We start from the raw sequence: 17420 nt of genomic DNA on the forward strand, positions 1-17420 counted from the left end.
TTTTCAATGACTTATCCTTGTTGAAAACTTTCGAATGACGATGAATATTTACACCTTTTTTTTGAACAAAATATTAAATTTTCAAAAAAAAAATTCTCGAAAATTTTTACTATGATATTTGTTGGCACCATATGCGAAGTTTTTAGCAACTTCCCCACTAGCGCTATTCTTGCAACAAATTTCGTGAGATAAACCAATAAATGCAGAAAAAAATAATAAAAAAACGGTTAGTTTTCAACAGCTTTGACACAAAAAGTTGGCAAAATTGTCTTTTTTTGAAATGTTGAACGGCCACAAAACTTTTTTGAAAAAGTTTAGTGAATTCTGGTTGTCAGTTTCAAAACAACATTCTAATGTCACTAATTGTTTTTGAGATATTGAATAAATATATGAGTATTGCGTGAAAAAGAGGAGGCAAGGATAAGTGGTTCGCATGAAGATTGCCGGAAAAAGAAACGGAAGAAAACGTATTAATCGTCGTCTTCGTAGTTGTGCAATGGGCGCACTGCTACTGCTCATGCTGACGACAAAAAAGAACTATTTTAAAACACACATTTTGAGACATTATTATTTTTTTGAAGCACACAGTTTTTAAAACTATAAATTGTGGGATAACATTCTGAGCAAATCGATATAATTATTTGAACTATTTTATGAGCTTATTTCAGCAAAATATGTCATTTGCAGGTGCTTTCAAGAGTTTGAAAGTCAGATTTAATTAACCAAATTCAGACGTTAAAATCGCTCAGACTTAGATTTTTTCTTCTTAACGTTACTGAAAGTTAGAAAAGCACCGGAAGCCAGCTATGGTAGTTAAATAATGATGTGACTTCACAATGCTTTGAGAAAAAAGTTATTGACAGAATTTATGAGCAAACGAATGCTCACTGATTAGAGTGTCTAGGTGGAATCTATACTTCCGTTGATATGATTAGGTTTTATGTGAGAAGTGGGTAGAAAAACATTCTTATTCCAACACTTGTTAGAAACTTTGACTCGAGTAAAGCCAAAAAAAAACTTGCTTCTGAAATGTAGAATCTACGAAGAGATAGAACAGAAATATATACACACACATACCAAATCAGATATTGAAAAAGCACAGCAGACACAACAAAACATCATTCAACAATGGTTAGCGTTTCACAACGCTAGACAACAAATATAGCTCATGAGAGCAAAACGAGACTATGATATGCTGCCCTCAATCTTAAGGGTCTCTTTTTTTGCTGCTGCTGCTGCTGCAGCAGATACGGAAAAAAAGAACGCTCTGGTCCCACAGCATATTTTTCATAATCCCAGAGTGTCGTTGTTGTGTCGTGAACGTTTCAAATTTTGATCTTTCTCGGATCTCGAAGACAACTTAAGAAAAGAATAACTCACTGGCTCGGCGATGGCAGCTGTCTACTTGCCTCTTTCATCCTCGTCATCAACAGTGCACATGTCTTATGATCGCTGACATCGACTACTCTGAAATCAAAAAAAGAAGTCTTTGAAAAGGTTTACAAAAAATAGGTCGTGGAATCATCATAACAGAATACGTTCGAATTTTTGTGTTGAAATATTGAACTGATCTTTTTTTCAAATATGATACATTTTATTCAAAAGTTTAAAGATGGAGTAGCGCCAGTGTGGAAAGTGTTAAAAACTACTTCTTTAGTGCCAATAGGACCGAATATCATAATAAAACATTTCAAAAAACATTTTAAAATTTTTTATTTAGTGTCAAAAAGTGACAATTACTCAGTTTTTTGCCACTCATAATTTTGGAAGTCGACCAAAAAAAATATTTTTCCTTACATGTTTTATACTATAACTTTTTTTTTTAACTATTCGTAATAAAACATTGTAGGGGTCGGAACATGCGATGTTGCTTTGGATTTCTTCAAAACCTCATATAGTTCAATATTTTGGCAATATGCCAAAAATTTGATCGGAAAACCCAAAAATCATAGTAAAAATTTTTTTTAAAATTCCAAATTTTAAAGAATTTTTTTGAAAGTATTGCCATTTTTTGGAAGTCGTCTATCAAATCCAAATTTTGTCTCAAATACTAGGGATTTGAACATGCGACAGTGCTCAAAAAGTGACAAAAACATTTAATTGTTTGGATGGAACATAAATACTTTTCAAAAGAATTATAAAAAAATTTACTTTGATATTTTAGCACTAAAAGAGCGGTTGAAATAATTTTTCAACTGACGATATAAAATCTTCAAAGGCATAGTAGCGTCAGTGAGAATTTTGTCTGAATTTACTTATTAAAAAAAAACTCCAAAAAGTTTTAGATATGTTCAACATTTCCAGTCAAAGTTTATGCGAATTGCCAAATTTTGGAAAAATGAGAGTTTTTAAGGAAATTTTAAGGAATTCTTTTTTTGACAGTAAATATAAAATTGTAAATAATTTTCCCACTGACAAAAAGCACCCTTTATAAACGTATCGATGTGCAAAACTACAGATGAATTGAAGAATGAAAAGTTTCATTGAAAGTTTTTTTTTTGCTCAAAGTTTTAGTTAGTAGAAAATTAGTATTATCTACATGTATCCATTCTTTCAGACTCATAATCTATGAAATTCTAGCCGCCTCAACAGAATAGCAAATCAGATGAATTCTTAATTTTTTTTTCGTCGAATCTATTTCCATCATTCGCACTCTCTCCCCGTTCCCTCCACCCACTAATAAATGAACTATTAACCTTCTGGGTGTTTCAAAGAATAGTGCGGGCCCGATTAATCCGAGAAGTGGTGCTGTCGGAAGACGAGCATCTTCTTTTCTAGGTAGCAACGGATGGTTCTCGTCGTCCATTGCGTTGTGTGGTGGTTTTTTTTGTTATGTATTCGGTAGGGAATAAAATGTCATTAGTGCAAATATGATAGACATGACTGACAAAAGATGAGTAGGGAAGTAGGGGAAAAGGGTATATAATAGAAAGTAAGAACACGACAATCAATGGCCGAGGGTTTTGCGGTCGTCGCCCCAAAACGGGTCGACGCGGGATTACAGCGCGCCACTTGCTCTTCTTTTCCACCCATTTCTTTGGTTTCAAATTGTCAGTTCACAAATCGCTGGGCAGGTTTAGTTACTGGGCACTTTTAAAAGTTTGGAATTTTCGGTTTGCACTGACTGTTTTGAATGATAACGCAAGTATTGATCGGCAACTTACAATCTTAATGGCCAAATATTATAGTTTTAAAAATTCAAGATATTTACAAAGTTTTACAAGATATTTTGAAAATTGGAAACATGCCATTTTTTGGAAGTCGTCGATCAAAAAAAAAAATTTTATATTTTATGATCTACCTATGTTTCAAATATTGATATCCAAAACTATAGAAATTCAAACATGCGACAGTGGCATAGCTTTTTTTCAGAAAATCGTAAAAACTCACTAATTTTGATCTACGAAAATGCGGGAATTTTTACACCAGAAAAATGTGATGCCAACACGATGAGAAATCAGTTGAAAAGTCTGCGGCCAAATTCCCGCGATTCTTGTAGATCAACGTAGATCCAACCAAAATGAGACACTCTGACACCACGTGCTCAACCCCTCGGCGTATTTTGTGCAAACACAGTGACGCGTAAATGCAGACATGTTTTATGTTCCGCTTTGAAAATTCTCGTTGCGCATTCAAATGTTTTTTCCCGCCATTTTGTGTAAAATGGAGCAATGAGTCGAGCTGAATACCCATGCCTCACTTTTAGGTGATCATTATTTTTAAAAAATAGAAAAGATACATTTTAAGTTTGACTTACTTTTTACGTGGACTTTTTTGATGTGATCTTCTACGAGGACTACGTTTCGGGCCAGGAGCTTTCGTGGTTTTAGTGACATTAGTTTTTTTCGTAGTTTTAGCAATTTTCAGATCAATTTTCTTCATTTGAAATAATACTCAACAAACGTGAACCTAGCTTGAATAGTGGCATCTTTTCTTTTCTTATCATGCTTCGGTTAAATATTTCTGATTTTCTGCTTGATTAGTGAGCAACGCGTTAGAGTTGAAAACAAATGTCTATTTTTTATTATTTTTTCTCCAAAGGTTGCATAACAGGTTTTGGTACTATGTTTTTGAACATATAGGTGTTAAAATTACCAAATCTCATAGCAAAGCAAGCCATTTTTTTGAGAGAACTATAGCACTGTTGCATATTCAAATCTCTAAAATGTTTAAATATCAATATTGAAAACATAAGTTAATCAAAAATTTTTAATATTTTTTTTTGACCGGCGACTTCCACAAAAGTGGCACAAACTGAAATGTGTCAATTTTCAAAAAATCAGATAAAATTTAGAATATTTTTTAGAACTCTTTTACTATGATATTTGGTAATTGTGGTGCCATAGATATGTTTTAAACCACAATCTGCCGAATTTCAAAAAAAAAATTATTTTTTGAAAATTATCCAGCAGAGCAGGTTAGAACCTCTATACATATAGTGCAAAAATATCTTTTTAATTTGTATAAAACGTTTTTGGAAGATTTCCAAAATTTTGGTTGCACCACAACGACTTATATATCATGGTAAAAAATTCAAAACTTTAAAAATTTTTTACGATTATTGGAAATATTTCACTGTTTGCCACATTTTTAGAAGTCGTAAAAAATAAAAATATAACGTTTTCCTAAAATTTTATGGTTTAATTATGTTTCAAATATTGATATTCAAACACTGTAGGGATTCGAGCACATGACAGTTTGCAGTTTTTTTCAAAGTGGGGAAAACTGAATAATTGCCGCTTTTTGAATTTCAATAAAAAGAACTTCAAAAAATTTCTCACAAGTTTTACCATGAAATTTGGTCATTTTGGTACCATAAGAGAAGTTTTAAAAATTTCCCTACTGGCGCTACTCCACCTTTAATTGTAAAATTTATTGAATTATGTTCATACAGAAAGATGCATCGGAACAGTATTTTCAATAGATAAAAAATTGTAAAAAAAAGAAATCATGAAGATGAACCGCATTGTGAGAAGAAAGTACATAATAAATCCAGGGATAGGGCAAAGGAAGGCGACCCGATGGGTTGGTTTGGTTTTAATGGTGTCTTCTCACTCATTTATTTTCTCATTTTCATCTCGTGCTGAATGTCAAGAAAGGCTCCTCAAAACCAATAATCCGTGAAAGACTTGCTTTTTTATTTTTGGAAAATTTTTGTGTTCAATTGGCAGAGAAGATTTACCAGGTTTGATCGTAGAATATTGGAAAAAAAAACGCATAGTTACTTTTTAAATTTAAAGGTGGAGTCCCTATAGATCAAATACCATTTTAAAAATTCGATAAATTTTTTATTTATTTTTATAAGATTTTTTGAAAATAGGAAACATCTCAATTTGGCCACTGTTTTTATTTTCAATAAATGGCAGGAACTCATGAATTTCCAATTTTTGACTGTTTTTTTTTGAAAACTTTTACTGTGATATTTGGCCATTTTGGCTCCACCTGAGTGTTTTTTACAATTTCGCAACTGGCGCTACTCCATGTTTAAAAACCAAATAAACATGTATATACTTTTGAAAAATAAACACTTACCGTCTACGATGAGGACTCGAGAACTTTCGTTCGTCGTCGATACAACTCGAATAGCTGGTCGATGGGGAGCGACTGTTAGTGTGCTCTCCCCGTTCGCTGCTCGATGCTGCTTCTTGAGCAGATAACGATTCGGCAGCTGATCGACCGAGAACTGACGCCCGACGGGCAGCCTGAAAATAATGATTTGAGTTTTTAAACTAGGTAACATATTTTTTGCAACAACAAAAAAAAACAGAACGCTGATCAAAAGTAGTCGAGTCTCTCTCTAAGAAGAATAACGATTTTAGGTATTTTAAACGGATACACATGGTGTCAGAGTGTCTCATTTTGGCTTGATCTACGTAGATCTACAAAAAATGCGGGAGAAAAGACACATAGTTCTCCTCAGATTTGGCGCTGTTGAAAACGTGCTGACGTCACATTTTTTTAAATAAAAAATTCTCGAAATTTTTGTAGATCAAAGCGTAATGGGACAGCCTGACACTACTTGCGGATATACCCAAAATGTGTTCAAATTGACAAAATTTTTAAAGAAACTTCTCGAAATGGTTTTTTTAATTTTGAAAAAATGGCCTAAACTCTCCAAGTTTGCCCATTTCGCAGCTACCGGATGGTAACTTTTTAAAAAGTTTTCTAACGATATTTCGTTGATTGAGGTACTTTTAATCCGATAAATAACCAAATCTGCCCATTGTTGGCTACCTATCAGCTTAAAATGCACCTCAACTAACGAAATAACGTGAGATAAAAAGTCGACTTCCGACAGCTGCGAGTGTCAAAAATTAAGGATTTCAGGTAAAATTAGGTTTTTTTTCTAAAATTTATTTTTTAAAAAATTGTTTGACAGTTTCATTACGAACTTTGTTCATCTGAGCACCGATATTCTTCATTTCATTAGAGTTTTCTAACTGATAAATTTCTGGTAAATTCATGCACAAAGAAAACCCATAGGTAGGGCTTCCATACGGCCAGCCTCAGGCCGGCCTTTTGGGAAAGCGCGAGGCAGGCAGAAATTGCCCTAAGGTCAGGTAGGCAGGCAATTTTACGCCTACATGGAAGCCTACTGGATACTAGTATTTCAAAATATCAAACAATTTAGCATAAGTGAATTGTTGTGACGTTAGAAAAAATCAAAATTAACATACTCATAATCAGAAAGATAAACAACGAGATTTCTAATTTTTTTTTTACAACATAGTTTTTGGACTTAATGAATATAAATTTATAAGTGATGCGAGAGTAGGTAGGCGTGTTTCTTTCGGCTCGTTTTGTGGAAGCGCACGCCTTTTCCGCTCTACAAGTTTTGAACAATGGTTAAGAGATTTCGGTTGGCCATCGAAATAAAGAGAATGAAAGAGCACTGCACGAAGTGCTTGCAAATATCGGCACCGCCACCACCACCACCACGCCGACACAAAAACTTTTTTTCCTCCAATTCGCCATGTCCGCAAGGGTCCGTTTTTGTTTGATGTGTATGTATGTGTGTGTGTGTGTGTGCATTCCAAGTTTGGATGCACCTATACGCGGCGCTTGTCGTATTTGGTTTCAAGCGCGTTAAGGTTAAATGATGGTGACAAGACACACTTTGAAAATGAAAATGAAAAAAAAAAACAGACACACACAGCGAGGAATTGGATGAAAATCTAGTTGAACAAGGAATAATATCGGGTGTGGACCGACCCGAATTGAAAGAATAAGAAAAAGAAAACTAGTGAAAGAGCATCATGTTACGCGTCTAACCGCCACCAATCTGAAATGGAGTCTGCAAGATGAGAGTGAGAACTACGAGGCTCCCCCCGTCTTGTTTCTATTTCATTTTCTCTGTTTGTTTTCTTCCTCATTTTTATTCGGACTCTGAGTAAGGTGGGAACTTTGAAATTCAAGAAATCGGAAGGAAAATATTTTTTTTATGCACAGGTAGTGCGGAAGGAGCAAGTGATTTGAAGGTATGTGTTGTAAAAAAGGTCACGGGAATTTTTTTCGAGTTGCTAAACATTTTTGGAGTTCGGCAACTGTACCATATGTGCCTTTTCTTTAAAGGAGGATTAACGGTTCTTGGTATTAGAGCTATTACGGGAGGCAAGCGTGGTTACAGGGCTTGACGCTTACATCCAGCCTGACCGCCTTACGCCGGTCTCTCGCTTTGGTTCTACACCACGGCGAAAAATCAAAGCTTGGTGTTTCACCACATAGTAAGAATGGTGGTTTTTTCGCCGTGGCCGACACTTTTCGGGTTCCGCGCCGCACTAAACAGGGGTCGGGGCGCCCCCCAGGGGCACAAGGCGGGCGCAGGCGTTTTGGCGCCTATATGGAAGCCCTAAGTGGCCATTTGAACAACTACACCCAAAGTTTGCTCTAATTAAGCGAATTTTGTAGTTAAATTTTTCAATAATTTTTTGCACATTTTTTATGGCGGTTCAAAATTTCCACAAAAAGGCCGAAAACGGAATGTTTTACATATAGTATCAGAATCGTCAGTGTTTTGGCTGTAGTGTTGTAAAATATGTCAATTTGTAGAGCACAACAGTTTATATTTGAAATGTCAAATGTTCAAATTTTTCATATAAAAATATTGAAAAAATTTCAATGATTTTTCATATTTTTTCAGTTGTTCTCAGTTATGTAATAAAATCATTTTTCAACCTCACTTTTTATTTTTTGCGTTGTTTTACACAATTTAAAAACGCAAGAGGAAATCGTGTAAATATGGAAGATTTTAGCTAAACAAAGGTCTTTTTTTATAATTTTGAAACATCATTAGAACTTTTGACAATTTTTTGACAATTTTCACTACAAAGTTCGTTTAATTTGAGCAAACTTTAAGCCTATTGGACCAAGAACCGTTACTCCAAAAAATGTTTTTAAAAAATTGTTGCAGAGAATCACTCGACAATTTTGATTTTAAAAATATTTGCGCAACAAGGCAACTTTCAGCTGACACCAAACAAATCAGCTGCGCTCCTAGGTTTTCACAATACCTTTCTTATTGCTCGCATAGCAATCAGAATTTGTCGCTGACGCCGAATATCTGGAGAAAAAAGTAAAAGCATGACACTAGAGCAGAGGGACCGACAATATGGGTTTCAGTTGGAAAGTTCACTTTAAAAAAAAGTGTAGAGCTCATAAACTGGTGTTCATGACACCATTAGAGTTTTTTTTACAGTAAGCTTAATGTGACATCGTTTTTTTTGTTCAGAAACTTAGGCTGAGGCTTTGGCTTAGGCTTTGACAAAGATTTAGGTTTAGGCTTAGGCTTAGACTGGGGCCTAGATTTAGTTGCCTCAAAACGTTAGAATTAGGTGAAACTTTTTTTTGTTGTTGGAAAAACACAAAAATTTCCCTGTGAAATATGTGATCAAACACTATATAATTTTCACTCATAATCAAACGCCAATTAGAAAAAAATCGAAAAAGTGAAATTTTCAGAAAAAGTAAATTTTTGAGCGTGATATTACTGGAACGGCTTGAAAATAGGCGCGATTGATGCTGGGATATAAAAGTTTTCAGAAAATCGCGATTTCTCACCCTAATATACAAAATCTCATGACATTATGAACTGCAGGACATTGGAGAGAAAAAAAAACGAAATAACGCATACACACAATTCGAGAAGCGTCGAATATTATAATATCAAATAACTAGAAGATGCACACATCTACTATACTTGTTTGACAACGGGCTAAACTGGGAATGTGTAAGAAAGAGAGAGCGAGAGGACGAGAATGCACGGAAACCTATATGAACTCTTATATTAAAAAAGAGTTCATCCTGTATTTCGATCACTAAATATTCCTTTTTTATAGAAGAGCTCAATTCAATAAACCTCTGTGCATTGCAACTTTGCAGCAAACCGAAATAGCTGTGCGGAGCGAATGGAGGAAGAGAAATACTGAGGTGGAAATTTTTTGAAGCGTAATTCCGAGACCTCTCCCATATTCCAATCCAACAACTGACATTTGAACTCTCATTTGGAATAGAAAATGTTTAAATGCGAAATTTAATCATTTTTATTTATATTATTTTATGAATAGTCATTTTCAATATCAAACCTTGTAGTGCTGCGCAGATCGTCTCATGTTTTGATCTAGAAAGGGTTGAGGGAGTATTATGAGATGCTATACAAAATATGACTATTTCTACATCAAAATAAATGAGGAAACGAGAACAAGAGGTTTGGAAAGCAATATTTGCGAGAAACCTAGCAGCGATTACAGCCAGCTCCCATCTAATTTGACCAATTAGCTGCAAGCATTATATGCGCGGTCTTCGATGGCCAAAAAGTCGTCGACAAGAGCAAGGAGGCAATTAACAAAAACAACGAGTATGAAAAGAGCCCGCCACACAAAAGTCATCGAGGCACATGAATTTATTCCGTTGACATAGAGAGAGAGGTGACTGCCGTGGATTGGATTCAGATAGCAAAAAGGAAGATATGAGGATGAGGAAAAGGAAAGAAGCAAAAAAAAAAACGGCGATGGGAGGCGTTGAATGGAATTCATAACGAGTAGCCACTACTTAATCAATTTGAAAAATTAAAAATGGCTGCGCCGTGTCACTGAGACTTGCTACATTGTTATAGTGGGAATACTAGTAGTAGTCACAAATCCTGCTATTGTTTTCAAATGTATTATTCAAACCGGATTTTATCAGATTTGCTATCCGGTTACTTACTCGAGCAAGAAAAACTTTTAATCCACTTTTCCAATTTGATGGGTTCCTATAAATATCCTAAATCATGGAAGCAAAAATATTTGGTACATGCGTCTAAAACGTGTTCCGAAAATCACGTCAAATTTTCAAATTGGTTAACATTTTCGGGCCAGACAAGAGTTTTGGACTACCCAACACTCTTTAGCTAGCAGCCAAAACACAGTTCGGTTTATGAAAATTGAAAAGTGCCGCACTTAAAAATGTGAACCGTTTGAGTAACTTTGAGCATTGTTTTTGGTTTGAACTCTGCGAATGTATAAATGTGGGGTGCCGAAATTTGAGAGTTTGCTTTTTTGAGACCGAAAACAGCCCAAACAGCCAAATTTCGTTATAAAAATTTCTTGCAAAATAGGTATGACGCTTCAAAAAGTTTTGAGATATTAGCAGAAAATAAGAATTACCTTCTAAAAATTTAAACTACCATAATTTTTTTTTGCCGATTTTCCGCAACTTGACGTGAAATCAGAGGCTTGGTGTTCGCTCAACTAAGTACCACAAGTAGTTGTTCGGCAGCGACCGACACTTTTGGGGTTCCGCGCCGCACTATGAGGAGGGTGGTGTGAGGTCGAAATTTTGGCCATTTTGGTTTAAAAAACAGTCTTGGATTTTGGTACACCAACTTTTAATGAAACAATTGGAATGCAAGATTTTTTTTTTGGTTTTTTGTCCATTTTAGCGCTCCAGGAGCGGTTTTACAATTTTCTAAAAATAAAAGTTTAAAAAGTTTAAAAGGAGTTTGTTTGCTTTCTTCGTTCTTCATTTAGAAAAAAAATTATTAACCAGGAAACTGATCTCTAATATAAGAAAGAAATAAATCTCACGTTTTGTGATCAAGCCATTTTTTGATTGATCAAAAAAAGGTAATATGAATAACTATTTAATTTTCGATGGATGATGGTCATCTTCACGCGTCTCCACGTCTGCATAAATAAACTACGTTTTGTGGTTGTGGAAGCCACGGGGAAAACGTTGAGGAAGTTTAATAAAACACGAATAGAAGACGAGTGGGATGTTGTAGAAGAGCAGTACACACACACACACGGTTGGAAGAAACGGGACAACGGGGGGTTACGTTGTGACATAACAAGTATGAGCAAAAAAGAAGTAATGCAACTTTTTTTTTGTTCATATATTATTTGATGTGTTTTTTTGCAACTTAACTAACACACTTACCGTCAAGTGTAAACAGATAAATTGGATTTCCGAAAAAAGTTCAGCGAATGCGTACTATAATGAATTATTGATAGACAATGTCTGTATAATTTACGTATCTAGTTTCACAGCTCTCGAGATTGTTGTACGCTTGCTTGTTCTATAGGAAATGCTGTTAAAATATTGTAAGGAATTTAAAGGAGGATTATCGGTATTTTGAACGTATCCACGCAATATGTTCTCAAAGAAATGAATTCTGTAATTAAATTTCTCAAAAAAAAATTAATATTTTTTATAGCAATTCAAAATTTGAACAAATGGTCTAAAACCTTAATTTTTGGTTTTTTCCAAAGTTTTGAATCATCAAAAAAAATCTTTTGAATAACTATTTTGAAGTTTCAGTACGAAAATTTTTCATTTTAAGATGGAGAAGAATCGTTATAACATTTTTATTCAAATTTACAAAAATTTACCTAATTTTTCATTATTTTTCGAATTTTTCAAAAAAAAAAAAAAAAAAAAAGGCCAAGTTAAATTTGAATTCCCGCTTAAATAAGTGACGTCATTTTTGATATTTTTGCGTTATCAATTCTTCGGTTCACTTGATTTTTCTTTTATTATTGATTTGAAACACCGCTTGCCAATGTTTCAAACATTTTTTCACAAAAAAAAAACATATCGAAAATAAAATCACTCATTTGCGTGGTAATTCAAATTCATTTAGGCTTGTTTCTTGAAGTTTTGCAAAATTGGAATTTATAAACAATTAATTAGACAAATTTTATAATATTTTTTTCACAGTTATTTTCGGTCATCTGTTATTGAAATCCAAAAAATGTTTTGACTCTACTCAAGCACATTTTGGGTTTATGAAAAAACCCGGGACCGTTGCTCCTTCTTTGAAGGGGTTGATTCAGTTTTTGTTTTCAAATCAGGAAAAAAAATATTTTTTGCTCTTTTCAAATGCTCTTATCAAATGTTCATCCTAATTTGACAATATTATTGATGGGGTTTATCACAAAAAAAATGTATTCATTGTCGAATAGTATTATATGGGAAAAAAACTGACAGCTTTATTACTCAGCGCACAAGCTTATCGCCGCGACACTGACACTAACGACAATGGGAGACAGAATTCATGACCAAAAGAGCATGTTAATGCAGTATTTGTCCACATTAGCCGAACCAATGGGAAAAGTTATCCAACGTAGTAGTGAAGTGGAAAGATTGGGTAAAAGAAAAATTACAAGAAATATCACGCATCGTGTTTACCTTTTTTATAAAGTCCAGCATAGCAACACATGTTTCAAAGTTTTCATGGATAGAGAAGAAGTGGGAATATTGGAAAGAAAGGGTTTTGAAGTGTAACCATGGAAAAAGATTCGGCAGTGCTTTCATTGTTCATCAAAAACCTCATTTCCAACATTTCTAACTTCCGGTACCTAATCGTTCTCGCCGACTTTTTATTCACTTTCACCATCCCCGATTTCTGACTTTTTTCAAACTTGAAGTAGCGGCAGTGAGGATTTTGTGAAAACCACAAAATATCATATTAAAACACTCAAAAAAAGTATTTTAAAAAAAATTTCCAGTCAAAATTTTGGGAAACATTTTTTTTATTAATATGAGCTTTTCAGGAAATCAAGAGCAATTCCGATCCCTAGAATGGCTTAAAACGTTATTAAAATAAAATAAAAATATAAAATCGTTGAAAAATTAATTTTTTTTGGTCGCTTTCCAAAGCTGGAAAAACTAGGTATTTTACACTTTTTGACAGTTAATAAAAAGTTTCAAAAAATGTTTAAACTGTTTTTTGATATTTGGTCATCATGAGTGTCTGGCACACTTGCCGAATTTGCCGTTTGCCAAACTCGACAAATTTCAAAATTGTGGACCTGCCGAATTTGCCAAGTCTGTCAAATTTTGAAATTTGCCGCAGATATAAAAAATGTTTAATATAAATATTTTTGTCCAAAATTAATGAAACTAATGTTCGGAAACTTAGTAAAATAAAGCACAGAAATCCACACTTGCATTATGCAAAAATCAAACGAAAACCAGTGAACTTAGTTTTTTCCATGAATTTTGGCACTTTTTGAACTCCAAAAATACTGCGATCTACCGAGTATGACGACCACGGCAAATTTGACAAAATTGCCGTGCTTGGCAAATATTAAAAAAAGACGAATTGACAAATTTGTCGGGCACTGGAATTCCATTCGATTATGAAAGTAAGAAGGCTAGACGAGCACAAAAAAAACTCGACAAAAATAGGGAAATGTAATTGAACAACAAAGCGGTTGTATGTACACTTTTGGTGCCGGTGCAAGGAAAAAAAAGACACTCAGGGCGCCGGGGGCGACGTACACGTTTTGATAAGCAGAGTTTGTCTGGGTGGTGGTGTCAAAGGGAAAGAGAGGGCTTCCTCGAAAGGAAAGAAAAAATGAAAACAAAAAGAATTGGAAAACGCGGCAAAAACGGCAAGAATAAATACTTTTGCGGAAGAGTGAACACGTAATGTTTCTCAGGGGATACTCGTCCGAGCGCCTTGAAATAATTTGTGGTGACACATACGTTCTACCTGATAGCGAAGGAAAAGAAAAACCTGCTGAACTCACTTCAATAACTGCAGTTGGAAAGTCGATTGAGGGTCGTGGCGTTGCATCTTCATACCCTGCATACCCTGAAACATGTGGAAAGTTTTCATGTATACAATATTTAATTTATGTTTTTGAAGTGGAGAATTAATTTTAAATTGAAATTATTGAAAACGTATACCTAATAAATAGAACAACATTTTTAACAATGCTGGTAAACCAGAATGTTTTTCAGATTTTCTGGTTTTTAGACAGATGTTTTAAATTTTGTATTTGTTCTAACAAAAATCAATTAATATAATTAATGTAAAGCCAATTAAAATACAAGCAAAGCAGCATTTTAAGGGATTTTCAATTTTTTTCTAAAAAAGCTTCAGAGGTGGAGTAAAGGTTTTGGCGGTTCAAAATTTTGAAAAAAAATGGAATAATTGTATCTCAAATCCTTATTTTTGGTCATCGTACCGTTTTTTAATCAACTAAATAAATTTAAATAACTACTTAATTATGCAACTTTTTTTGGACAATTTTTTTTGGATATTAAGTATGATAGGCCATATTTTTTGATTGAAAAATTTTCGAAAAGTGTTTGAAAAGTTTCATAAGGAAATTTTGTAATTTGAGTCTATACGTCCCAAATTGCCGGAACCGTTACTCCTCATTAAAAATTTTTTTGTAATAATTTTAATATTTGAAGAAAAAATTATTTTGCAAAGTACAGGCAATGACTTTAAAATTTTTCAGATTGTTCAATATAGTTGTTTTAACTAATTATTTAAATAAAATTGAAAATAAAACGGTACCATTTGAATTATCATCCCTGCTTGATCGTTTTGACTTTGGAGGTTCTGAAAACATTTATAGTTCGGCAATGTTCAAATGTTTCTGGTTTGTGCAGTAATCCTGATAACTAACTCCAAATTTGAATTAGAATTCTCATGATTTTAAATATAAATTTATTGTTTTTTAAAAACCAGTAAAGTAACAACACCAACTTTTAGAGCCCACCGACGAAGAAGTTGACGAATGCGTAATTGAAAAACTAGAGAAATTTCGGTTTAACTGTATGGATTGTCTTGGTCTTGGTGGTCGGATCATAGTAAGAAATCAATAAATTTGAGACATCGCGCGCCGAATGATGAATGTGAAGCGACGCCTTCAATTGTTTGTCACCAATTGAAACCAATATGAAGCCTGTTGACATTTTGCTCAAGAATTCTTCACCGAGACCAATTGAGAACACAATAAGGCGAGAGAGCAATAAGAAGAGCCTTCACTTTTTTGTTGGAGTTTTTAAACGCTTAAGTTAAAGTCTTTTGGAATTAAAAATATATTACCACTTTATAGTTATGTGATTATCATTAATTTTTATTAAAAAATTCCAAGTATTTTTGAAATAAAAGTTTTCAAAAACACAATTTCAGAGCCGAGTCCGGGTTTTTTAAGTTGTGGAAATTTATGTCAACATCTACAATTTTTATTTGACGGTAGTTTGGAAAATTTCCGGCCATCTCTCACAACTGAAAAATGGCTCCGATCTAGGTTTCTTGAGGTGCTCAAAAATTTGTAAAACTATTGTCAAATGAAAGATCATACATCACAGTAAAAACAAAACTTTCCACAACCTCATAAAAATCGATATGCACCTTAAACAAAAATCACTTAAATTGATAAACTTACGGTGCACATGAGCTGATGACGATCGCTTTTTGACTGCTATCGGCGCCATAGATTGGCGCCGCCTGGCAAAAGCCCTGCCCACCATTTACTACTTTTTTCTTCCCATTTGGGCCGTGTCTGACAATTAAGCAAAAATCATTGAGAAACTAAAACGAGAAGCAAACGAATAAATATTTTCGTACTGGCAAAAAAAATGTTTAGATTTCTAAAAAAAAAATTATTCTCAAATTGTTCAGGGTTGGGAAATGAAAAACAAATGAGGAATTATAAACAATTAGAAAAATGACGAATTAATTGCAAGGAACTAGGACGAAAATGTCTAAACCTTTATACTGGAATAGCTAAGTAACATAATACATAATGTTTAAAAAAATTCAATAGTTGATAGAACTTGATTCATTTCTATCCAAAAGTGCTGGCGGCTCATTTCATCGGAAAACGGAAATTGGCTGTGACACATGGCGGTGTAGATAGCAAGTGCAGAAAGGGTTTCAGCAGTTGCTGCTCAGAATTTTCAAGGTAAATACTATAATAGCAGTCAGAAAAAAAACACGCCGCACACTACCGTGTAGAGGAAAATTGACAGACAGCACAAAAAGTAGATTTTCGAAAGTTTTCTCGCGTCCCGCAAATGATTGCTAGGCATGCAACCTTTAGATTTCACGAAATGCTGGTCAATTTTTTTTGTTGTTTTGTTTGTTAGAATTTTTTAGTGATGAAATTCTAACAAAAAATTCTAACAAAAAGATGTATGCCTTATAATTTAAAATTCTTTTTGTCAAAATTAATTTTAATTGTTTTATAACCTATACTTGGAATTATAAAAGTTCAAAAAAAATCTCTATAATATTTTATGGAACATTTTGAAACAATGCAGAGTTTTTTAGAGTTTTTAATTAAACTTTTTGTTAAAAATCGTTTCTCGGGACTAACTATAAGAAATGTCATTCAGATCATTTCACTTTTTTAAAAAACAATATCACAAGTAAATTCAAACATTAAAACTTGAAACGTTTAAATTTTTGCTACGTATGGTGTATAGAGTAAGGGCACCTATGTCAAATGCAGATAAAAGATTCAAAACTTGTGTAGAAAAAGAAGGCAAGCAATGGAATGAAGTGTAGATGAGTAGAAGACATTTATGAAGAGGCATGGAGCATCTTCTTCTCCTATCAAATTACATAGACATTATTAGTAGTAGACTATGGGTTTTGACGAATAAAACAAAATTTTGGATGTTTCTGTTTTTGTGACTTCTCTGTCTCTATGTCATTAATAGCTCATTTTATTCATGTTCGAGGTGGTCATGGTTGCACAGGAACGGCCGAAAAGCTAGAAAAAATGTTTTTATTTGTCAGTGCTACTTTTTTAAAATCAGGTCCTAGTCTTATGGCCAACACGACCAGATAGCTCATTTTTTTCAAAAATTTGGCAATTTGCCAAAACTTTGACTGAAAAATTTAAAAAAACCTAAAAATTTTAGAGTATTTCATAACACTTTTTTGCGTCAACCAGCATTCATAAAAATCACCTGCCAACTGAAATATTATAACTAATTCAAATTAGTGGTTTGTAGAAATCTTTTATGTTTTAAAATTTAGACCCCAACCTTGAAAGTTTGCAACAATAAAAAACATCAAGAAATAAGTTTCCTGAAATCTGACAAAAAATACATATGCTTGCATTTGTAATGCATTTTGAACTTCATAAATTTTGAAGTTTTCTGTTTTGACGACAACATCAAATGCAATT

General features: G+C 33.7%; 1 protein-coding gene and 6 non-coding genes across 13 annotated transcripts in view; 5 read left to right on the forward strand and 2 right to left on the reverse strand.

Annotated features, from left to right (window-relative positions):
- Positions 1-17420, reverse strand: part of unc-2 (Voltage-dependent calcium channel type A subunit alpha-1) — a gene marked incomplete at both ends in the record, with an annotated part of 52607 nt that overhangs the window by 31355 nt on the left and 3832 nt on the right. For 4 of the 7 annotated variants that reach the window (NM_001348588.4, NM_001348589.4, NM_001348590.4 and 1 more), the window contains one exon: positions 1381-1427. In NM_001348588.4, the coding sequence (NP_001335561.1) occupies positions 1381-1427 (47 nt within the window). Of the gene's footprint in view, positions 1-1380; positions 1468-5532; positions 5703-14012; positions 14078-14791; positions 14837-15668; positions 15754-17420 lie in introns of those variants that run through there. The other 3 variants (NM_001368494.4, NM_001368495.4, NM_001368496.4) reach the window with 2 other exon arrangements.
- On the forward strand, positions 390-481 carry Y76F7A.3. Its single transcript, NR_070551.1, has one exon. It is a non-coding gene; the product is annotated as an Unclassified non-coding RNA Y76F7A.3 (non-coding RNA).
- Positions 1375-1474, forward strand: Y76F7A.4. The gene has a single exon (NR_070552.1). It is a non-coding gene; the product is annotated as an Unclassified non-coding RNA Y76F7A.4 (non-coding RNA).
- Positions 5499-5709, forward strand: F25H10.6. The gene has a single exon (NR_070553.1). It is a non-coding gene; the product is annotated as an Unclassified non-coding RNA F25H10.6 (non-coding RNA).
- F25H10.7 lies at positions 6735-6868 on the forward strand. The gene has a single exon (NR_070554.1). It is a non-coding gene; the product is annotated as an Unclassified non-coding RNA F25H10.7 (non-coding RNA).
- F25H10.8 lies at positions 6789-6928 on the reverse strand. Its single transcript, NR_070555.1, has one exon. It is a non-coding gene; the product is annotated as an Unclassified non-coding RNA F25H10.8 (non-coding RNA).
- Positions 15146-15234, forward strand: F25H10.10. Its single transcript, NR_070556.1, has one exon. It is a non-coding gene; the product is annotated as an Unclassified non-coding RNA F25H10.10 (non-coding RNA).

Source organism: Caenorhabditis elegans, chromosome X, assembly GCF_000002985.6.
Source record: "Caenorhabditis elegans chromosome X".
NCBI classification, from domain to species: domain Eukaryota; kingdom Metazoa; phylum Nematoda; class Chromadorea; order Rhabditida; family Rhabditidae; genus Caenorhabditis; species Caenorhabditis elegans.